Here is a 20,290-nt window from a genome sequence, read left to right on the forward strand (position 1 = left end):
GGAAGGAGAGAGAGGGTATAGAGAGGGGGAAGGGAGAGAGAGGGTATAGAGAGGGGGAAGGAGAGAGAGAGAAGAGAGGGGAGGAGAGAGAGGGTATAGAGAGGGGGAAGGAGAGAGAGGGTATAGAGAGGGGGAAGGAGAGAGAGAGGAGAGAGGGGGAGGAGAGAGAGGGTATAGAGAGGGGGAAGGAGAGAGAGGGTATAGAGAGGGGGAAGGAGAGAGAGAGAAGAGAGGGGGAGGAGAGAGAGGGTATAGAGAGGGGGAAGGAGAGAGAGGGTATAGAGAGGGGGAAGGAGAGAGAGAGAAGAGAGGGGGAGGAGAGAGAGGGTATAGAGAGGGGGAAGGAGAGAGAGGGTATAGAGAGGGGGAAGGAGAGAGAGAGGAGAGAGGGGGAGGAGAGAGAGGGTATAGAGAGGGGGAAGGAGAGAGAGGGTATAGAGAGGGGGAAGGAGAGAGAGAGAAGAGAGGGGAGGAGAGAGAGGGTATAGAGAGGGGGAAGGAGAGAGAGAGAGAAGAGGGGAAGGAGAGAGAGGGTATAGAGAGGGGGAAGGAGAGAGAGGGTATAGAGAGGGGGAAGGAGAGAGAGAGAAGAGAGGGGGAGGAGAGAGAGGGTATAGAGAGGGGGAAGGAGAGAGAGGGTATAGAGAGGGGGAAGGAGAGAGAGAGAAGAGAGGGGGAGGAGAGAGAGGGTATAGAGAGGGGGAAGGAGAGAGAGGGTATAGAGAGGGGGAAGGAGAGAGAGAGGAGAGAGGGGGAGGAGAGAGAGGGTATAGAGAGGGGGAAGGAGAGAGAGGGTATAGAGAGGGGGAAGGAGAGAGAGAGAAGAGAGGGGGAGGAGAGAGAGGGTATAGAGAGGGGGAAGGAGAGAGAGGGTATAGAGAGGGGGAAGGAGAGAGAGAGAAGAGAGGGGGAGGAGAGAGAGGGTATAGAGAGGGGGAAGGAGAGAGAGGGTATAGAGAGGGGGAAGGAGAGAGAGAGAAGAGAGGGGGGGAGGAGAGAGAGGGTATAGAGAGGGGGAAGGAGAGAGAGGGGGAAGGAGAGAGAGAGGAGAGAGGGGGAAGAGAGAGGGGGAATGAGAGAGGGTATAGAGAGGGGGAATGAGTGAGAGGGTATAGAGAGGGGGAAGGAGAGAGAGAGAAGAGAGGGGGAGGAGAGAGAGGGTATAGAGAGGGGGAAGGAGAGAGAGAGAAGAGAGGGGAGGAGAGAGAGGGTATAGAGAGGGGGAAGGAGAGAGAGGGTATAGAGAGGGGGAAGGGAGAGAGAGAGAAGAGAGGGGAGGAGAGAGAGGGTATAGAGAGGGGGAAGGAGAGAGAGGGTATAGAGAGGGGGAAGAGAGAGAGAGAGGAGAGAGGGGGAAGAGAGAGGGGGAATGAGAGAGGGTATAGAGAGGGGGAATGAGTGAGAGGGTATAGAGAGGGGGAAGGAGAGAGAGAGAAGAGAGGGGGGAGAGAGAGGGTATAGAGAGGGGGAAGGAGAGAGAGAGAAGAGAGGGGGAAGAGAGAGGGTATAGAGAGGGGGAAGGAGAGAGAGAGGAGAGAGGGGGAAGAGAGAGGGGGAATGAGAGAGAGGGTATAGAGAGGGGGAATGAGTGAGAGGGTATAGAGAGGGGGAAGGATAGAGAGGGGGAAGGAGAGAGAGGGTATAGAGAGGGGGAATGAGAGAGAGAGAGAGAGAGGGGAGGAGAGAGAGAGAAGAGAGGGGGAGGAGAGAGAGGGTATAGAGAGGGGGAATGAGTGAGAGGGTATAGAGAGGGGGAATGAGAGAGAGGGTATAGAGAGGAGGAAGGATAGAGAGGGTATAGAGAGGGGGAAGGAGTGAGAGGGTATAGAGAGTGGGAAGGAGAGAGAGGGGGAAGGAGAGAGAGGGTATAGAGAGTGGGAAGGAGAGAGAGGGGGAAGGAGAGAGAGGGTATAGAGAGGGGGAAGGGAGAGAGGGTATAGAGAGGGGGAAGGAGAGAGAGGGTATAGAGAGTGGGAAGGAGAGAGAGGGGGAAGGAGAGAGAGAGAGAAGAGGGGGAGAGAGAGAGAGAGAGAAGAGGGGGAAGGAGAGAGAGGGTATAGAGAGTGGGAAGGAGAGAGAGGGGGAAGAGAGAGAGAGAGAAGAGGGGGAGGAGAGAGAGAGAAGAGAGAGAGGGTGGGAAAGAGAGAGCGAGGGAGGCAGAAAGAGGGAGACATGATAGAGACTAATGAATAGAAAAATGAGCTGTGCTGATTATGAACGGCTGCTTTCTAATTGCAGTTTGAGAATGAGATCATCACCAAACTGGATCACGAGGTGGAGGGGGGCAGAGGAGACGAGCAGTACAAAGTCCTCTTCCACAAGATGTGAGTGATGCTGTCTGTCTGTCTGTCTGTCTGTCGGTGTCTGTCTGTCTGCCTGGTCTGTCGGTGTCTGTCTGCCTGGTCTGTCGGTGTCTGTCTGCCTGGTCTGGTCTGTCTGTCTGTCTGTCTGTCTGTCTGTCTGCCTGGTCTGTCGGTGTCTGCCTGTCTGTCGGTGTCTGCCTGTCTGTCGGTGTCTGTCTGCCTGGTCTGTCTGTCTGTCTGTCTGTCTGTCTGTCTGTCTGTCTGTCTGTCTGCCTGGTCTGTCGGTGTCTGCCTGGTCTGTCGGTGTCTGTCTGCCTGGTCTGTCTGCCTGGTCTGGTCTGTCTGTCTGCCTGGTCTGTCTGCCTGGTCTGTCTGCCTGTCTGTCTGCCTGCCAGCCTGCCTGCCTGTCTGTCTGTCTGTCTGTCTGCCTGGTCTGTCGGTGTCTGTCTGTCTGTCTGTCTGTCTGCCTGGTCTGTCTGTCTGTCTGTCTGTCTGTCTGTCTGTCTGTCTGTCTGTCTGTCTGTCTGCCTGCCTGCCTGCCAGCCTGCCTGTCTGTCTATCTGTCTGTCTGTCTGTCTGTCTGCCTGCCTGCCTGTCTGCCTGTCTGTCTGTCTGTCTGTCTGTCTGTCTGTCTGTCTGTCTGTCTGCCTGCCTGCCTGTCTGTCTGCATGTCTGTCTGTCTGTCTGTCTGTCTGTCTGTCTGTCTGTCTGTCTGTCTGTCTGTCTGTCTGTCTGTCTGTCTGTCTGTCTGTCTGCCTGCCTGTCTGTCTGTCTGTCTGTCTGTCTGTCTGTCTGTCTGTCTGTCTGTCTGTCTGTCTGTCTGTCTGTCTGTCTGTCTCAGTTTAATTTAAGGTCTTTATGAAACATATGTTTACATAGAAAGTGAAATAAGGGAAATGAACAGGGGAAACATTAGTTTAATATTACACTCACAAAGGTTTTCAAATAAATTGGTGGTAACTGTGGTCGTTGAAAGGTAAAATAAATGTTATATTATTGGCGGTGTGGTAACTGTGGTCGTTGAAAGGTAAAATAAATAAACTGAAATAAATAAACACATATGTTGTATTTACAATGTTGTTCTCATGGCAACGGGTCACAAACAGGAAGTTTATTAATGTTTGATTTGTTTTCAATTTCTTTGTGGATCTGTGTAATCTGGGGGAAATATGTCTCTCTAATATGGTCCTACGTTTGGCAGGAGGTTAGGAAGTGCAGCTCAGTTTCCACCTCATTTTGTGGGCAGTGAGCACATAGCCTGTCTTCTCTTGAGAGCCATGTCTGCCTACGGCGGCCTTTCTCAATAGCAAGGCTATGCTCACTGAGTCTGTACATAATCTAAGCTTTCCTTAATTTTGTGTCAGTCACAGTGGTCAGGTATTCTGCCGCTGTGTACTCTCTGTTTAGGGCCAAATAACATTCTAGTTTACTCTGTTTGTTCATTCTTTACAATGTGTCAAGTAATTATCTTTTTGTAATTATCTTCTCTCTGCCTCACCTCTCCCCCTCCCCTCTCTCCCCCCTCCTCTCTCTCTCGCCCCTCCCCCCTTCACCTCTCTCCCACTCTCCCCTCCCTCCCTCCCCTCACCTGTCTCCCCTCCCCTCTCTCACCTCTCTCCCCCTCTCTCCCTCTCTCTCCCCTCCTCTCTCCCTCCTCTCCCTCTCTCTCCCCCTCCTCTCTCCCTCCCCTCCCTCTCTCTCCTCTCTCCCGCTCCTCTCTCCCCTCTCTCTCCCCTCTCTCCCCCTCCTCTCTCTCCCCCTCTCTCCCCTCTCTCTCCCCTCTCTCCCCCTCCCTCTCTCTCCCTCTCTCCCCTCCCCTCTCTCTCCCTCTCTCCCCCTCCCTCTCTCTCCTTCTCTCTCTCCCCCTCCCTCTCTCCCTCCTCTCTCTCCCCCTCTCTCTCCCTCCCATCTCTCTCTCCCCCTCCTCTCTCTCTCTCCTCTCTCCCCCTCTCTCCTCTCTCTCCTCTCTCCCTCCCCCTCCCACTCTCTCTCCTCCTCTCTCCCTCCTCTCCCTCTCCTCTCTCCCTCCCTCCTCCCTCTCTCCCCCTCCCTCTCTCTCTCCCCCTCCTCTCTCCCTCCCATCTCTCTCTCCCCCTCCTCTCTCTCTCTCCTCTCTCCCTCCCCTCCCTCTCTCTCCTCTCCCTCCCCTCCCTCTCTCTCTCTCCATCTCCTCCCTCCCCTCTCTCTCCTCTCTCTCCCTCCCCTCCCTCTCTCCCTCTCACTTCTCTCCCCTCCCTCCCTCCCTCTCTCTCCTCTCTCTCCCTCCCCTCCCTCTCTCCCTCTCACCTCTCTCCCCTCCCTCCCCTCCCTCTCTCTCCTCTCTCTCCCTCCCCTCCCTCTCTCCCTCTCACCTCTCTCCCCTCCCTCCCCTCCCTCTCTCTCCTCTCCCCCTCTCTCCCCCCTCCTCTCCTCTCCCCCCTCTCTCTCCCCTCCCTCTCTCTCCCCTCCTCCCTCCCCAGTCTGTTGGAACACTGCAGGAAACACAAGTACCTGTCTAAGAGTGGGGAGAGCTTTGTGAACCTGGTGGTTCGTCTGTTGGAGAGGCTCCTGGACTACAGGACCATCATGCACGACGAGAACAAGGAGAACCGGATGAGCTGCACCGTCAACGTGCTGGTAGGAGAGACACACACTGTTCTGTCCTGTTCCGTTGTGGACAGATGTCTGGCTGCGTCCTGCTGCGTTGCCTAGTAACACTGTTCTATGTTCTGATCCGTTGTGGACAGATTGTGAAGCGTCCTGCTGCGTTGCCTAGTAACCTGTCTTATTGTGAAGCGTCCTGCTGCGTTGCCTAGTAACCTGTCTTATTGTGAAGCGTCCTGCTGCGTAGCCTAGTAACCTGTCTTATTGTGAAGGACACTTTACTGTCCAACAGTTGGAAAGACATTTCAGATGTATAAACACCAGCTGCATAACATTCATGATTTGGTATTGTTGTGATTTGTTGTTTGTAATTTCACTGTCGTAGTTGAAGCATTTCAGTTTTGTTCATAAACTATTTCAATGTTTTCATCCTCAGAACTTCTACAAGGAGATAGAGAGAGAGGAGATGTACATCAGGTAGGAAGAGGTCTTCATCATCATCTTCCTCAAATACACTTTTCTGTTCTATGGTACTCAGTACCTCTGTGAAGTCACGGCCAGGTGTTTTGGGTCAGTGCCTCTGTGAAGTCAAGGCTAGGTGGTTCTGTACTCAGTGCCTCTGTGAAGTCAAGGCCAGGTGTTTCTGTACTCAGTGCCTCTGTGAAGTCAAGGCCAGGTGTTTCTGTACTCAGTGCCTCTGTGAAGTCAAGGCCAGGTGTTTCTGTACTCAGTGCCTCTGTGAAGTCAAGGCCAGGTGTTTTGGGGCTCAGTGCCTCTGTGAAGTCAAGGCCAGGTGTTTCTGTACTCAGTGCCTCTGTGAAGTCAAGACCAGGTGTTTCTGTACTCAGTGCCTCTGTGAAGTCAAGGCCAGGTGTTTCTGTACTCAGTGCCTCTGTGAAGTCAAGGCCAGGTGTTTTGGGGCTCAGTGCCTCTGTGAAGTCAATGCCAGGTGTTTTGGGGCTCAGTGCCTCTGTGAAGTCAAGGCCAGGTGTTTTTGTACTCAGTGCCTCTGTGAAGTCAAGGCCAGGTGTTTTTTTACTCAGTGCCTCTGTGAAGTCAAGGCCAGGTGTTTTTTTACTCAGTGCCTCTGTGAAGTCAAGGCCAGGTGTTTTGGGGCTCAGTACCTCTGTGAAGTCAAGGCCAGGTGATTGGGGCTCAGTGCCTCTGTGAAGTCAAGGCCAGGTGTTTTGGGGCTCAGTGCCTCTGTGAAGTCAAGGCCAGGTGTTTTTGGGTCAGTGCCTCTGTGAAGTCAAGGCCAGGCGTTTTGGGGCTCAGTGCCTCTGTGAAGTCAAGGCCAGGTGTTTTGGGGCTCAGTGCCTCTGTGAAGTCAAGGCCAGGTGTTTTGGGGCTCAGTGCCTCTGTGAAGTCAAGGCCAGGTGTTTTGGGGCTCAGTGCCTCTGTGAAGTCAAGGCCAGGTGTTTTGGGGCTCAGTGCCTCTGTGAAGTCAAGGCCAGGTGTTTCTGTACTCAGTGCCTCTGTGAAGTCAAGGCCAGGTGTTTTTGTACTCAGTGCCTCTGTGAAGTCAAGGCCAGGTGTTGTTTTACTCAGTGCCTCTGTGAAGTCAAGGCCAGGTGTTTTGGGGCTCAGTGCCTCTGTGAAGTCAAGGCCAGGTGTTTTGGGGCTCAGTGCCTCTGTGAAGTCAAGGCCAGGTGTTTTGGGGCTCAGTGCCTCTGTGAAGTCAAGGCCAGGTGTTTTGGGGCTCAGTGCCTCTGTGAAGTCAAGGCCAGGTGTTTTGGGGCTCAGTGCCTCTGTGAAGTCAAGACCAGGTGTTTCTGTACTCAATGCCTCTGTGAAGTCAAGGCCAGGTGTTTCTGTACTCAGTGCCTCTGTGAAGTCAAGGCCAGGTGTTTCTGTACTCAGTGCCTCTGTGAAGTCAAGGCCAGGTGTTTTGGGGCTCTGTGCCTCTGTGAAGTCAAGGCCAGGTGTTTTGGGGCTCAGTGCCTCTGTGAAGTCAAGGCCAGGTGTTTTTGTACTCAGTGCCTCTGTGAAGTCAAGGCCAGGTGTTTTTTTACTCAGTGCCTCTGTGAAGTCAAGGCCAGGTGTTTTTTTACTCAGTGCCTCTGTGAAGTCAAGGCCAGGTGTTTTGGGGCTCAGTACCTCTGTGAAGTCAAGGCCAGGTGATTGGGGCTCAGTGCCTCTGTGAAGTCAAGGCCAGGTGTTTTGGGGCTCAGTGCCTCTGTGAAGTCAAGGCCAGGTGTTTTTGGGTCAGTGCCTCTGTGAAGTCAAGGCCAGGCGTTTTGGGGCTCAGTGCCTCTGTGAAGTCAAGGCCATGTGTTTTGGGGCTCAGTGCCTCTGTGAAGTCAAGGCCAGGTGTTTTGGGGCTCAGTGCCTCTGTGAAGTCAAGGCCAGGTGTTTCTGTACTCAGTGCCTCTGTGAAGTCAAGGCCAGGTGTTTTTGTACTCAGTGCCTCTGTGAAGTCAAGGCCAGGTGTTGTTTTACTCAGTGCCTCTGTGAAGTCAAGGCCAGGTGTTTTGGGGCTCAGTGCCTCTGTGAAGTCAAGGCCAGGTGTTTTGGGGCTCAGTGCCTCTGTGAAGTCTAGGCCAGGTGTTTTGGGGCTCAGTGCCTCTGTGAAGTCAAGACCAGGTGTTTCTGTACTCAATGCCTCTGTGAAGTCAAGGCCAGGTGTTTCTGTACTCAGTGCCTCTGTGAAGTCAAGGCCAGGTGTTTCTGTACTCAGTGCCTCTGTGAAGTCAAGGCCAGGTGTTTCTGTACTCAGTGCATCTGTGAAGTCAAGGCCAGGTGTTTTTGTACTCAGTGCCTCTGTGAAGTCAAGGCCAGGTGTTTCTGTACTCAATGCCTCTGTGAAGTCAAGGCCAGATGTTTCTGTACTCAATTCCTCTGTGAAGTCAAGGCCAGGTGTTTCTGTACTCAATGCCTCTGTGAAGTCACAGTCAGCCCTAGCGGTCCGTCAGTCTGCCCTAGCGGTCTGTCAGTCTGCCCTAGCGGTCCGTCAGTCTGCCCTAGCGGTCCGTCAGTCTGCCCTAGCGGTCCGTCAGTCTGCCCTAACGGTCTGTCAGTCTGCTCTAGCGGTCTGTCAGTCTGCCCTAGCGGTCCGTCAGTCTGCCCTAGCGGTCCGTCAGTCTGCCCTAGCGGTCTGTCACTCTGCCCTAGCGGTCTGTCAGTCTGCCCTAGCGGTCTGTCAGTCTGCCCTAGCGGTCTGTCAGTCTGCCCTAGCGGTCTGTCTGTCTGCCCTGGCGGTCTGTCAGTCTGCCCTGGCGGTCCGTCAGTCTGTACCGTTGACTTGTCTCTGTCCGTTGTCACCATGGTGACGTCATATTGAAGCCCACCAAGGTGTGTACCGTTGTCACCATGGTTACCCGTGTGTCCTCTGTCCGTTGTCACCATGGTAACCCGTGTGTCCTCTGTCCGTTGTCACCATGGTAACCCGTGTGTCATCTGTCCGTTGTCACCATGGTAACCTGTGTGTCATCTGTCCGTTGTCACCATGGTAACACGTGTGTCCTCTGTCCGTCGTCACCATGGTAACCCGTGTGTCCTCTGTCCGTCGTCACCATGGTTACCCGTGTGTCCTCTGTCCGTTGTCACCATGGTAACCCGTGTGTCCTCTGTCCGTTGTCACCATGGTAACCCGTGTGTCCTCTGTCCGTTGTCACCATGGTAACCCGTGTGTCCTCTGTCCGTTGTCACCATGGTAACCTGTGTGTCCTCTGTCCGTCGTCACCATGGTTACCCGTGTGTCCTCTGTCCGTCGTCACCATGGTTACCCGTGTGTCCTCTGTCCGTCGTCACCATGGTTACCCGTGTGTCCTCTGTCCGTCGTCACCATGGTTACCTGTGTGTCCTCTGTCCGTTGTCACCATGGTAACCCGTGTGTCCTCTGTCCGTTGTCACCATGGTAACCCGTGTGTCCTCTGTCCGGACAGGTACCTGTACAAGCTGTGTGACCTCCACAAGGAGTGTGACAACTACACTGAAGCTGCCTACACACTGCTGCTGCACGCTAAGCTGCTGAAGGTATTCACACACACACACACACACACACACGCACACACACACAGACAGACAGACAGACACACACACAGACAGACACAGACAGACAGACAGACACACACACAGACAGACAGACACACACAGACAGACACACACACACACACACACACACACACACACACACACACACACACACACACACACACACACACACACACACACACACACACACACACACACACACACACACACACACACACACACACACACACACACACACAGACAGACAGACAGACAGACAGACAGACAGACAGACAGACAGACACACAGAGACACACACACACACACACACACACACACACACACACACACACAGAGACAGACACACAGAGACACACACGCACACACACACACACGCACGCACGCACGCACACACACACACACACACACACATATACACACAGCTCAGATACACAAACTTTCTCCCTCTTTCCTTCTATCTCTCTCCCTGTCTTTCCTTCTTTCTCTCCCTCCTTCTCTCTCTCTCTATGAATTGGTAGTGTAAATGTGTGTCTTTTAGCGTCTGTTGAATAGCACCAGTTGTAGAGGACAAAGCCCCAGTCAGCTGTAATCACATAGATGGCTCTTAACCTTGCAGTAGCAGAGGTGTAACCGTGAATATCAATGTGTTGGGGAACAGGATCTGGATAACAGAGGTACGTCCAACCGTGTTTTAATCCTCCCTCTGTCAGGAGAGGACTGATGAGATGAGGAGAATGGAGAGAGAGAGAGAGAGAGACAGAGAGGGGACTGATGAGCTGAGGAGAATGGAGAGAGAGAGAGAGAGGGGACTGGGGAGAGAGGAGAATAATGGAGAGAGAGAGAGAGAGGGGACTGATGAGATGAGGAGAAGAATGGAGAGAGAGAGAGAGAGAGCGAGAGGGGACTGGGGAGAGAGGAGAATAATGGAGAGAGAGAGAGAGAGGGGACTGATGAGATGAGGAGAATGGAGAGAGAGAGAGAGAGAGGGGGGACTGATGAGATGAGGAGAATGGAGAGAGAGAGAGAGAGGGGACTGGGGAGAGAGGAGAATAATGGAGAGAGAGAGAGAGGGGACTGATGAGATGAGGAGAAGAATGGAGAGAGAGAGAGAGAGAGAGAGAGAGAGAGAGAGAGAGAGAGAGAGAGAGAGAGAGAGAGAGAGAGAGAGAGAGAGAGAGAGAGAGAGAGAGAGAGAGAGAGAGAGAGAGAGAGAGGGGACTGATGAGATGAGGAGAAGAATGGAGAGAGAGAGAGGGGACTGATGAGAGAGGAGAAGAATGGAGAGAGAGAGAGAGAGAGAGAGAGACAGAGAGGGGACTGATGAGGAGAAGAAAGGAGAGAGAGAGAGAGAGAGGGGACTGGGGAGAGAGGAGAAGAATGGAGAGAGAGAGAGATGGGACTGATGAGAGAGGAGAAGAAAGGAGAGAGAGAGAGAGGGGACTGGGGAGAGAGGAGAAGAATGGAGAGAGAGAGAGTGAGAGAAAGAGAGAGGGGACTGGGGAGAGAGGAGAAGAAAGGAGAGAGAGAGAGAGAGAGAAATGATGAGATGAGGAGAAGAATGGAGAGAGAGAGAGAGAGAGAGAGGGGGGACTGGGGAGAGAGGAGAAGAATGGAGAGAGAGAGAGAGAGAGGAGAAGAAAGGAGAGAGAGAGAGAGAGAGAGAGAGGACTGCGGAGAGGAGAAGAATGGAGAGAGAGAGAGAGAGAGAGAGAGGGGGGACTGGGGAGAGAGGAGAAGAATGGAGAGAGAGAGAGAGAGAGAGAGAGAGAGAGAGAGAGAGAGAGGGGACTGGGGAGAGAGGAGAAGAATGGAGAGAGAGAGAGAGAGAGGGGGGACTGATGAGATGAGGAGAAGAATGGAGAGAGAGAGAGAGAGAGAGAGAGGGGGACTGGGGAGAGAGGAGAAGAAAGGAGAGAGAGAGGGGGAACTGGGGAGATAGGAGAAGAATGGAGAGAGAGAGAGAGGGGACTGGGGAGAGAGGAGAAGAAAGGAGAGAGAGAGAGGGAACTGGGGAGAGAGGAGAAGAATGGAGAGAGAGAGAGGGGACTGGGGAGAGAGGAGAAGAAAGGAGAGAGAGAGAGGGAACTGGGGAGAGAGGAGAAGAATGGAGAGAGAGAGAGGGGACTGGGGAGAGAGGAGAAGAATGGAGAGAGAGAGAGGGGACTGGGGAGAGAGAAGAATGGAGAGAGAGAGAGAGAGAGGGGACTGGGGAGAGAGGAGAAGAATGGAGAGAGAGAGAGAGAGAGGGAGAGAGGAGAAGAATGGAGAGAGAGAAAGGGAGAGAGGAGAAGAATGGAGAGAGAGAGAGAGAGAGAGAGAGTGGACTGGGGAGAGAGGAGAAGATAGGAGAGAGAGAGGGAACTGGGGAGAGAGGAGAAGAATGGAGAGAGGAGAAGAATGGAGAGAGAGAGAGGGGACTGGGGAGAGTGAGAGACGGGACTGGGGAGAGAGGAGAAGAATAGAGAGAGAGAGAGGGGGGACTGGGGAGAGAGAGAGACGGTACTGGGGAGAGAGGAGAAGAATGGAGAGAGAGAGAGAGAAGGGACTGGGGAGAGAGAGAGAAGAATGGAGGAGAGAGAGAGAGAGAGAGAGAGAGAGAGAGAGAGAGAGAGAGAGAAGGGACTGGGGAGAGAGAGAGACGGGACTGGGGAGAGAGGAGAAGAATATATAGAGAGAGAGGGGGGACTGGGGAGAGAGGTTGTATTGGTCTCGATGGCGCTGCCCGTGTGCTCACAGAAGCCGGATAATAGAACAGATGCAATGTTGCGAACTCTATACATCTCTATGGGACAAGGGGACACAATAAGGAAGAATTTCTTATTATATATATATATATATATATATTGAGTATTATTATAATATTTTGCCATTTCAAACCTGCTGGGGCTTTCCCCAAATGCTGCAAAGAGGGAGACAGAGATAAAAGAGAGAGCAGGAGGTTATTATACTGTAAAATGTGATGGATTTTTCCAAAGCAGAGCCTGGAGGTTAGTCTTTCTTCAATCTGTGTCATGAATTGCTTTGTAGGAAACTCAACTGTCTTTCTGTTTTTAGTCTCTCTATGGTCCACTATATAGATCATGTGTCTGGTCTCTCTATGGTCCACTATATAGATCATGTGTCTGGTCTCTCTATGGTCCACTATATAGATCATGTGTCTGGTGTCTCTCTGTGGTCCACTATATAGAGCATGTGTCTGGTCTCTCTCTATGGTCCACTATATAGATCATGTGACTGGTCTCTCTCTCTATGGTCCACTATATAGATCATGTGACTGGTCTCTCTATGGTCCACTATATAGAGCATGTGACTGGTCTCTCTATGGTCCACTATATAGATCATGTGTCTGGTCTCTCTATGGTCCACTATATAGATAATGTGACTGGTCTCTCTATGGTCCACTATATAGATAATGTGACTGGTCTCTCCGTGGTCCACTATATAGATAATGTAACTGGTCTCTCTGTGGTCCACTATATAGATCATGTGTCTGGTCTCTCTATGGTACACTATATAGATCATGTGTCTGGTCTCTCTATGGTCCACTATATAGATAATGTGACTGGTCTCTCTGTGGTCCACTATATAGATCATGTGTCTGGTCTCTCTATGGTCCACTATATAGATAATGTGACTGGTCTCTCTATGGTCCAATATATAGATAAAATAATGTACTACGAGAATTATCATTCCTAGTCTATATCACAAATGGCAGCCTATGGTTCCTGGTCAAAGTAGCGCACTACGTGGGGAATAGGGTACCATTGGCCATAGGGCCCTGGTCAACGTAGTGCACTACGTAGAGAATAGGGTGCCATTGGCCATAGGGCCCTGGTCAACGTAGTGCACTACGTAGGGAATAGTGTACCATTGGCCATAGGGCCCTGGTCAAAGTAGTGCACTACGTAGGGAATAGTGTACCATTGGCCATAGGGCCCTGGTCAAAGTAGTGACCTACGTAGGGAATAGTGTACCATTGGCCATAGGGCCCTGGTCACTACATAAGGAATGGGTTGTGATTTGGGACACAGACTTGTAGGAAACCTGGCGGAGGATGATGAATTTACAGCGACAGTGTGATTGATGTCGTTTCAGCACTTCCTGAAATAACTAGGTGACCATGGCAATGTAAACGCCTCTCCTCTCCTTTAATCACGGAGGAGCTGCTCAAACTGTAACGGAATCAATTATAACCATCGTCCCGCTGAATCCCTTTAATTTAGGCTGTTTGACCTTTAACCTTAGACTCCATGTAAAGGAAGCCAACCTTCCTCGTCTCCAAATCCAAACAGGATCAAGACTTCGTTGTCCTGCTTATTGGCCAATGGAACGTGGCCCGGTTCCGTTTGGATTTCCGAGGCTGTTTCTAAGTCCACAGTAGCGTCAAAATCTGCGAGCCGTTGCTTTTCTCCCACAGTGCACTGTACCGTACACGAAAATGTGGAGGTCACTTCAACAGACGGTGCCAGCTTTGCTATGTAAATATTGTCTCCATCCCAAACGGCACCGTTTTGGGGGTGAATAGTAGTGCACTATATAGGGAATAGGGTGCCGTTTGGGGGTGAATAGTAGTGCACTATATAGGGAATAGGGTGCCGTTTGGGGGTGAATAGTAGTGCACTATATAGGGAATAGTGTGCCGTTTGGGGGTGAATAGTAGTGCACTATATAGGGAATAGTGTGCCGTTTGGAGGTGAATAGTAGTGCACTATATAGGGAATAGGGTGCCGTTTGGGGGTGAATAGTAGTGCACTATATAGGGAATAGGATGCCGTTTGGGGGTGAATAGTAGTGCACTATATAGGGAATAGGGTGCCGTTTGGGGTGAATAGTAGTGCACTATATAGGGAATAGGGTGCCGTTTGGGGGTGAATAGTAGTGCACTATATAGGGAATAGGGTGCCGTTTGGGTGTGAATAGTAGTGCACTATATAGGGAATAGGGTGCCGTTTGGGGGTGAATAGTAGTGCACTATATAGGGAATAGGATGCCGTTTGGGGGTGAATAGTAGTGCACTATATAGGGAATAGGGTGCCGTTTGGGGGTGAATAGTAGTGCACTATATAGGGAATAGGGAACCATAGTAGTGCACTATATAGGGAATAGGGTGCCGTTTGGGGGTGAATAGTAGTGCACTATATAGGGAATAGGGAACCATAGTAGTGCACTATATAGGGAATAGTGTGCCGTTTGGGGGTGAATAGTAGTGCACTATATAGGGAATAGGGTGCCGTTTGGGGGTGAATAGTAGTGCACTATATAGGGAATAGGGAACCATAGTAGTGCACTATATAGGGAATAGGGTGCCGTTTGGGACAGCCCCCGCTACCTAATTCGATTTTACCTAGAGATCGTTGCGTTCTCTCTTGTTCAACAACAGCATGGAATGTCAGTTACGTTACCGTGGCAATGAATCAGTTGTGACAGGACCTTAGTAGGGTTACCGAGGCCCGGGACCGGGGAGCCAATAGGATCGCTGCATCTAGCCTGTTAGCCGGCCTCGTCCAGCCACTCACAACGTTAATTATTAGAGTGGGTAGAGAGACGGGAGGACTGTGGTCAGCAGAAATATTTCCCTGTTGTTTACAGAACGAAGCACAATGTGTGATGATTAATATGGTTTTATCACTGCATAAATCAATATCTGATGTGTTAATGTAGCTTTTCCATAAGTTATCTCTCTCCTCTCCTCCTCTTCTCCTTCTTGGCTCCTCCTCTTCCCCTCCTCTCCTCCTCTCCTCCTCCCTCCTCTTCTCCTTCTCTCTCCTTGGCTCCTCCTCCCCCCTCCTCTCTCCCTCCCCCTCCTCCCCTCCTCTCTCCTCCCTCCTCCTCTCCTCCTCTGCTCCTCCTCTACTCCTCCTCTTCTCCTCCTCCCTCCTCTTCTCCTCCTCCTCTCCTCTCCTCCTCCTCTGCTTCCCTCCTCCTCTTCTCCTCACTCTCTCTCCTCCTCCCCCTCCCTCCTCTCCTTTCCTCCCCCAGTAGGTCCCTCTGATAGAGTATACTCTCCAGTTAATATTATCCCCTCCTACAGGGTCTGTTCTATAGAGGTAACTCCTCTGTTCTATAGAGGTAACAGGGTCTCCTCCTAACCCTCCTCTCCTCCAGGGTCCCCACTATAGAGTAGGTCAATGTTTAGGGTCTGTTCTTTAGGGTCTGTTCTATAGAGGAATCTAATAACAGGGTCTGATATAGTCTGATAGAGGTAACAGGGTCTGTATAGGGTCTGCTCAACTACAGTTAATATATATAGGGTCTGTTCTATAGAGGTAACAGGGTCTGTTCTATAGAGGTAACAGGGTCTGTTCTATAGAGGTAACAGGGTCTGTTCTATAGAGGTAACAGGGTCTGTTCTATAGAGGTAACAGGGTCTGTTCTATAGAGGTAAAGGGTCTGTTCTATAGGGTCTGTTCTATAGAGGTAACAGGGTCTGTTCTATAGAGGTAACAGGGTCTGTTCTATAGAGGTAACAGGGTCTGTTCTATAGAGGTAACAGGGTCTGTTCTATAGTTCTATAGAGGTAACAGGGTCTGTTCTATAGAGGTAACAGGGTCTGTTCTATAGAGGTAACAGGGTCTGTTCTATAGAGGTAACAGGGTCTGTTCTATAGAGGTAACAGGGTCTGTTCTATAGAGGTAACAGGGTCTGTTCTATAGAGGTAACAGGGTCTGTTCAGGTAACAGGGTCTGTTCTATAGAGGTAACAGGGTCTGTTCTATAGAGGTAACAGGGTCTGTTCTATAGAGGTAACAGGGTCTGTTCTATAGAGGTACAGGGTCTGTTCTATAGAGGGGTCTGTTCTATAGAGGTAACAGGGTCTGTTCTATAGAGGTAACAGGGTCTGTTCTATAGAGGTAACAGGGTCTGTTCTATAGAGGTAACAGGGTCTGTTCTATAGAGGTAACAGGGTCTGTTCTATAGAGGTAACAGGGTCTGTTCTATAGAGGTAACAGGGTCTGTTCTATAGAGGTAACAGGGTCTGTTCTATAGAGGTAACAGGGTCTGTTCTATAGAGGTAACAGGGTCTGTTCTATAGAGGTAACAGGGTCTGTTCTATAGAGGTAACAGGGTCTGTTCTATAGAGGTAAAGGGTCTGTTCTATAGAGGTAACAGGGTCTGTTCTAACAGGGTCTGTTCTATAGAGGTAACAGGGTCTGTTCTATAGAGGTAACAGGGTCTGTTCTATAGAGGTAACAGGGTCTGTTCTATAGAGGTAACAGGGTCTGTTCTATAGAGGTAACAGGGTCTGTTCTATAGAGGTAACAGGGTCTGTTCTATAGAGGTAACAGGGTCTGTTCTATAGAGGTAACAGGGTCTGTTCTATAGAGGGGTCTGTTCTATAGAGGTAACAGGGTCTGTTCTATAGAGGTAACAGGGTCTGTTCTATAGAGGTAACAGGGTCTGTTCTATAGAGGTAACAGGGTCTGTTCTAACATAGAGGTAACAGGGTCTGTTCTATAGAGGTAACAGGGTCTGTTCTATAGGAGGGTCTGTAACAGGGTCTGTTCTATAGAGGTAACAGGGTCTGTTCTATAGAGGTAACAGGGTCTGTTCTATAGAGGTAACAGGGTCTGTTCTATAGGTAACAGGGTCTGTTCTATAGAGTAATAGAGGTAACAGGGTCTGTTCTATAGAGGTAACAGGGTCTGTTCTATAGAGGTAACAGGGTCTGTTCTATAGAGGTAACAGGGTCTGTTCTATAGAGGTAACAGGGTCTGTTCTATAGGGTCAGGGTCTGTTCTATAGAGGTAACAGGGTCTGTTCTATAGAGGTAACAGGGTCTGTTCTATAGAGGTAACAGGGTCTGTTCTATAGAGGTAACAGGGTCTGTTCTATAGAGGTAACAGGGTCTGTTCTATAGAGGTAACAGGGTCTGTTCTATAGAGGTAACAGGGTCTGTTCTATAGAGGTAACAGGGTCTGTTCTATAGAGGTAACAGGGTCTGTTCTATAGAGGTAACAGGGTCTGTTCTATAGAGGTAACAGGGTCTGTTCTATAGAGGTAACAGGGTCTGTTCTATAGAGGTAACAGGGTCTGTTCTATAGGGTAACAGGGTCTGTTCTATAGAGGTAACAGGGTCTGTTCTATAGAGGTAACAGGGTCTGTTCTATAGAGGTAACAGGGTCTGTTCTATAGAGGTAACAGGGTCTGTTCTATAGAGGTAACAGGGTCTGTTCTATAGGTAACAGGGTCTGTTCTATAACAGGGTCTGTTCTATAGAGGTAACAGGGTCTGTTCTATAGAGGTAACAGGGTCTGTTCTATAGGGGTAACAGGGTCTGTTCTATAGAGGTAACAGGGTCTGTTCTATAGAGGTAACAGGGTCTGTTCTATAGAGGTAACAGGGTCTGTTCTATAGAGGTAACAGGGTCTGTTCTATAGAGGTAACAGGGTCTGTTCTATAGAGGTAACAGGGTCTGTTCTATAGAGGTAACAGGGTCTGTTCTATAGAGGTAACAGGGTCTGTTCTATAGAGGTAACAGGGTCTGTTCTATAGAGGTAACAGGGTCTGGGTCTGTTCTATAGAGGTAACAGGGTCTGTTCTATAGAGGTAACAGGGTCTGTTCTATAGAGGTAACAGGGTCTGTTCTATAGAGGTAACAGGGTTCTATAGAGGTAACAGGGTCTGTTCTATAGAGGTAACAGGGTCTGTTCTATAGAGGTAACAGGGTCTGTTCTATAGAGGTAACAGGGTCTGTTCTATAGAGGTAACAGGGTCTAGAGGTAACAGGGTCTATAGAGGTAACAGGGTCTGTTCTATAGAGGTAACAGGGTCTGTTCTATAGTAACAGGGTCTGTTCTATAGAGGTAACAGGGTCTGTTCTATAGAGGTAACAGGGTCTGTTCTATAGAGGTAACAGGGTCTGTTCTATAGAGGTAACAGGGTCTGTTCTATAGAGGTAACAGGGTCTGTTCTATAGAGGTAACAGGTCTGTTCTGTCTTCTATAGAGGTAACAGGGTCTGTTCTATAGAGGTAACAGGGTCTGTTCTATAGAGGTAACAGGGTCTGTTCTATAGAGGTAACAGGGTCTGTTCTATAGAGGTAACAGGGTCTGTTCTATAGAGGTAACAGGGTCTGTTCTATAGAGGTAACAGGGTCTGTTCTATAGAGGTAACAGGGTCTGTTCTATAGAGGTAACAGGGTCTGTTCTATAGAGGTAACAGGGTCTGTTCTATAGAGGTAACAGGGTCTGTTCTATAGAGGTAACAGGGTCTGTTCTATAGAGGTAACAGGGTCTGTTCTATAGAGGTAACAGGGTCTGTTCTATAGGGGTAACAGGGTCTGTTCTATAGAGGTAACAGGGTCTGTTCTATAACAGGGTCTGTTCTAGGTAACAGGGTCTGTTCTATAGAGGTAACAGGGTCTGTTCTAGGGGTAGGGTCTGTTCTATAGAGGTAACAGGGTCTGTTCTATAGAGGTAACAGGGTCTGTTCTAGAGGTAACAGGGTCTGTTCTATAGGGGTAACAGGGTCTGTTCTATAGAGGTAACAGGGTCTGTTCTATAGAGGTAACAGGGTCTGTTCTATAGGGGTAACAGGGTCTGTTCTATAGAGGTAACAGGGTCTGTTCTATAGGGGTAACAGGGTCTGTTCTATAGAGGTAACAGGGTCTGTTCTATAGAGGTAACAGGGTCTGTTCTATAGAGGGGTAACAGGGTCTGTTCTATAGAGGTAACAGGGTCTGTTCTATAGGTAACAGGGTCTGTTCTATAGAGGTAACAGGGTCTGTTCTATAGAGGTAACAGGGTCTGTTCTATAGAGGTAAGGGTCTGTTCAGGGTCTGTTCTATAGAGGTAACAGGGTCTGTTCTATAGAGGTAACAGGGTCTGTTCTAGAGGTAACAGGGTCTGTTCTATAGGTAACAGGGTCTGTTCTATAGAGGTAACAGGGTCTGTTCTATAGAGGTAACAGGGTCTGTTCTATAGAGGTAACAGGGTCTGTTCTATAGAGGTAACAGGGTCTGTTCTATAGAGGTAACAGGGTCTGTTCTATAGAGGTAACAGGGTCTGTTCTATAGAGGTAACAGGGTCTGTTCTATAACAGGGTCTGAGGTAACAGGGTCTGTTCTATAGAGGTAACAGGGTCTGTTCTATAGAGGGGTCTGTTCTATAGAGGTAACAGGGTCTGTTCTATAGAGGTAACAGGGTCTGTTCTATAGAGGTAACAGGGTCTGTTCTATAGAGGTAACAGGGTCTGTTCTATAGAGGTAACAGGGTCTGTTCTATAGAGGTAACAGGGTCTGTTCTATAGAGGTAACAGGGTCTGTTCTATAGAGGTAACAGGGTCTGTTCTATAGAGGTAACAGGGTCTGTTCTATAGAGGTAACAGGGTCTGTTCTATAGAGGTAACAGGGGTCTGTTCTATAGAGGTAACAGGGTCTGTTCTATAGAGGTAACAGGGTCTGTTCTATAGAGGTAACAGGGTCTGTTCTATAGAGGTAACAGGGTCTGTTCTATAGAGGTAACAGGGTCTGTTCTATAGGTAACAGGGTCTGTTCTATAGAGGTAACAGGGTCTGTTCTATAGAGGTAACAGGGTCTGTTCTATAGAGGTAACAGGGTCTGTTCTATAGAGGTAACAGGGTCTGTTCTATAGAGGTAACAGGGTCTGTTCTATATAACAGGGTCTGTTCTAAGAGGGTCTGTTCTATAGAGGTAACAGGGTCTGTTCTATAGAGGTAACAGGGTCTATAGAGGTAACAGGGTCTGTTCTATAGAGGTAACAGGGTCTGTTCTATAGAGGTAACAGGGTCTGTTCTATAGAGGTAACAGGGTCTGTTCTATAGAGGTAACAGGGTCTGTTCTATAGAGGTAACAGGGTCTGTTCTATAGATAACAGGGTCTGTTCTATAGAGGTAACAGGGTCTGTTCTATAGAGGTAACAGGGTCTGTTCTATAGAGGTAACAGGGTCTGTTCTATAGAGGTAACAGGGTCTGTTCTATAGAGGTAACAGGGTCTGTTCTATAGAGGTAACAGGGTCTGTTCTATAGAGGTAACAGGGTCTGTTCTATAGAGGTAACAGGGTCTGTTCTATAGAGGTAACAGGGTCTGTTCTATAGAGGTAACAGGGTCTGTTCTATAGAGGTAACAGGGTCTGTTCTATAGAGGTAACAGGGTCTGTTCTATAGAGGTAACAGGGTCTGTTCTATAGAGGTAACAGGGTCTGTTCTATAGAGGTAACAGGGTCTGTTCTATAGAGGTACAGAGGTAACAGGGTCTGTTCTATAGAGGTAACAGGGTCTGTTCTATAGAGGTAACAGGGTCTGTTCTATAGAGGTAACAGGGTCTGTTCTATAGAGGTAACAGGGTCTGTTCTATAGAGGTAACAGGGTCTGTTCTATAGAGTAACAGGGTCTGTTCTATAGAGGTAACAGGGTCTGTTCTATAGAGGTAACAGGGTCTGTTCTATAGAGGT

At 49.7% G+C, this 20,290-nt stretch overlaps 1 protein-coding gene across 1 annotated transcript in view; it reads left to right on the forward strand.

Annotated features, from left to right (window-relative positions):
• Window positions 1-20,290, forward strand: part of LOC124025666 (dedicator of cytokinesis protein 1-like) — a gene marked incomplete at both ends in the record, with an annotated part of 64,588 nt that overhangs the window by 15,435 nt on the left and 28,863 nt on the right. The window contains 4 exons of the mRNA XM_046339003.1: window positions 2,239-2,324; window positions 4,763-4,919; window positions 5,323-5,363; window positions 8,771-8,861. Coding sequence (XP_046194959.1) covers window positions 2,239-2,324; window positions 4,763-4,919; window positions 5,323-5,363; window positions 8,771-8,861 — 375 coding nt within the window. The remainder of the gene's footprint in view (window positions 1-2,238; window positions 2,325-4,762; window positions 4,920-5,322; window positions 5,364-8,770; window positions 8,862-20,290) is intronic.

The sequence above is a fragment of the Oncorhynchus gorbuscha genome, unplaced genomic scaffold (assembly GCF_021184085.1).
Source record: "Oncorhynchus gorbuscha isolate QuinsamMale2020 ecotype Even-year unplaced genomic scaffold, OgorEven_v1.0 Un_scaffold_2333, whole genome shotgun sequence".
In the NCBI taxonomy this organism is placed as follows: domain Eukaryota; kingdom Metazoa; phylum Chordata; class Actinopteri; order Salmoniformes; family Salmonidae; genus Oncorhynchus; species Oncorhynchus gorbuscha.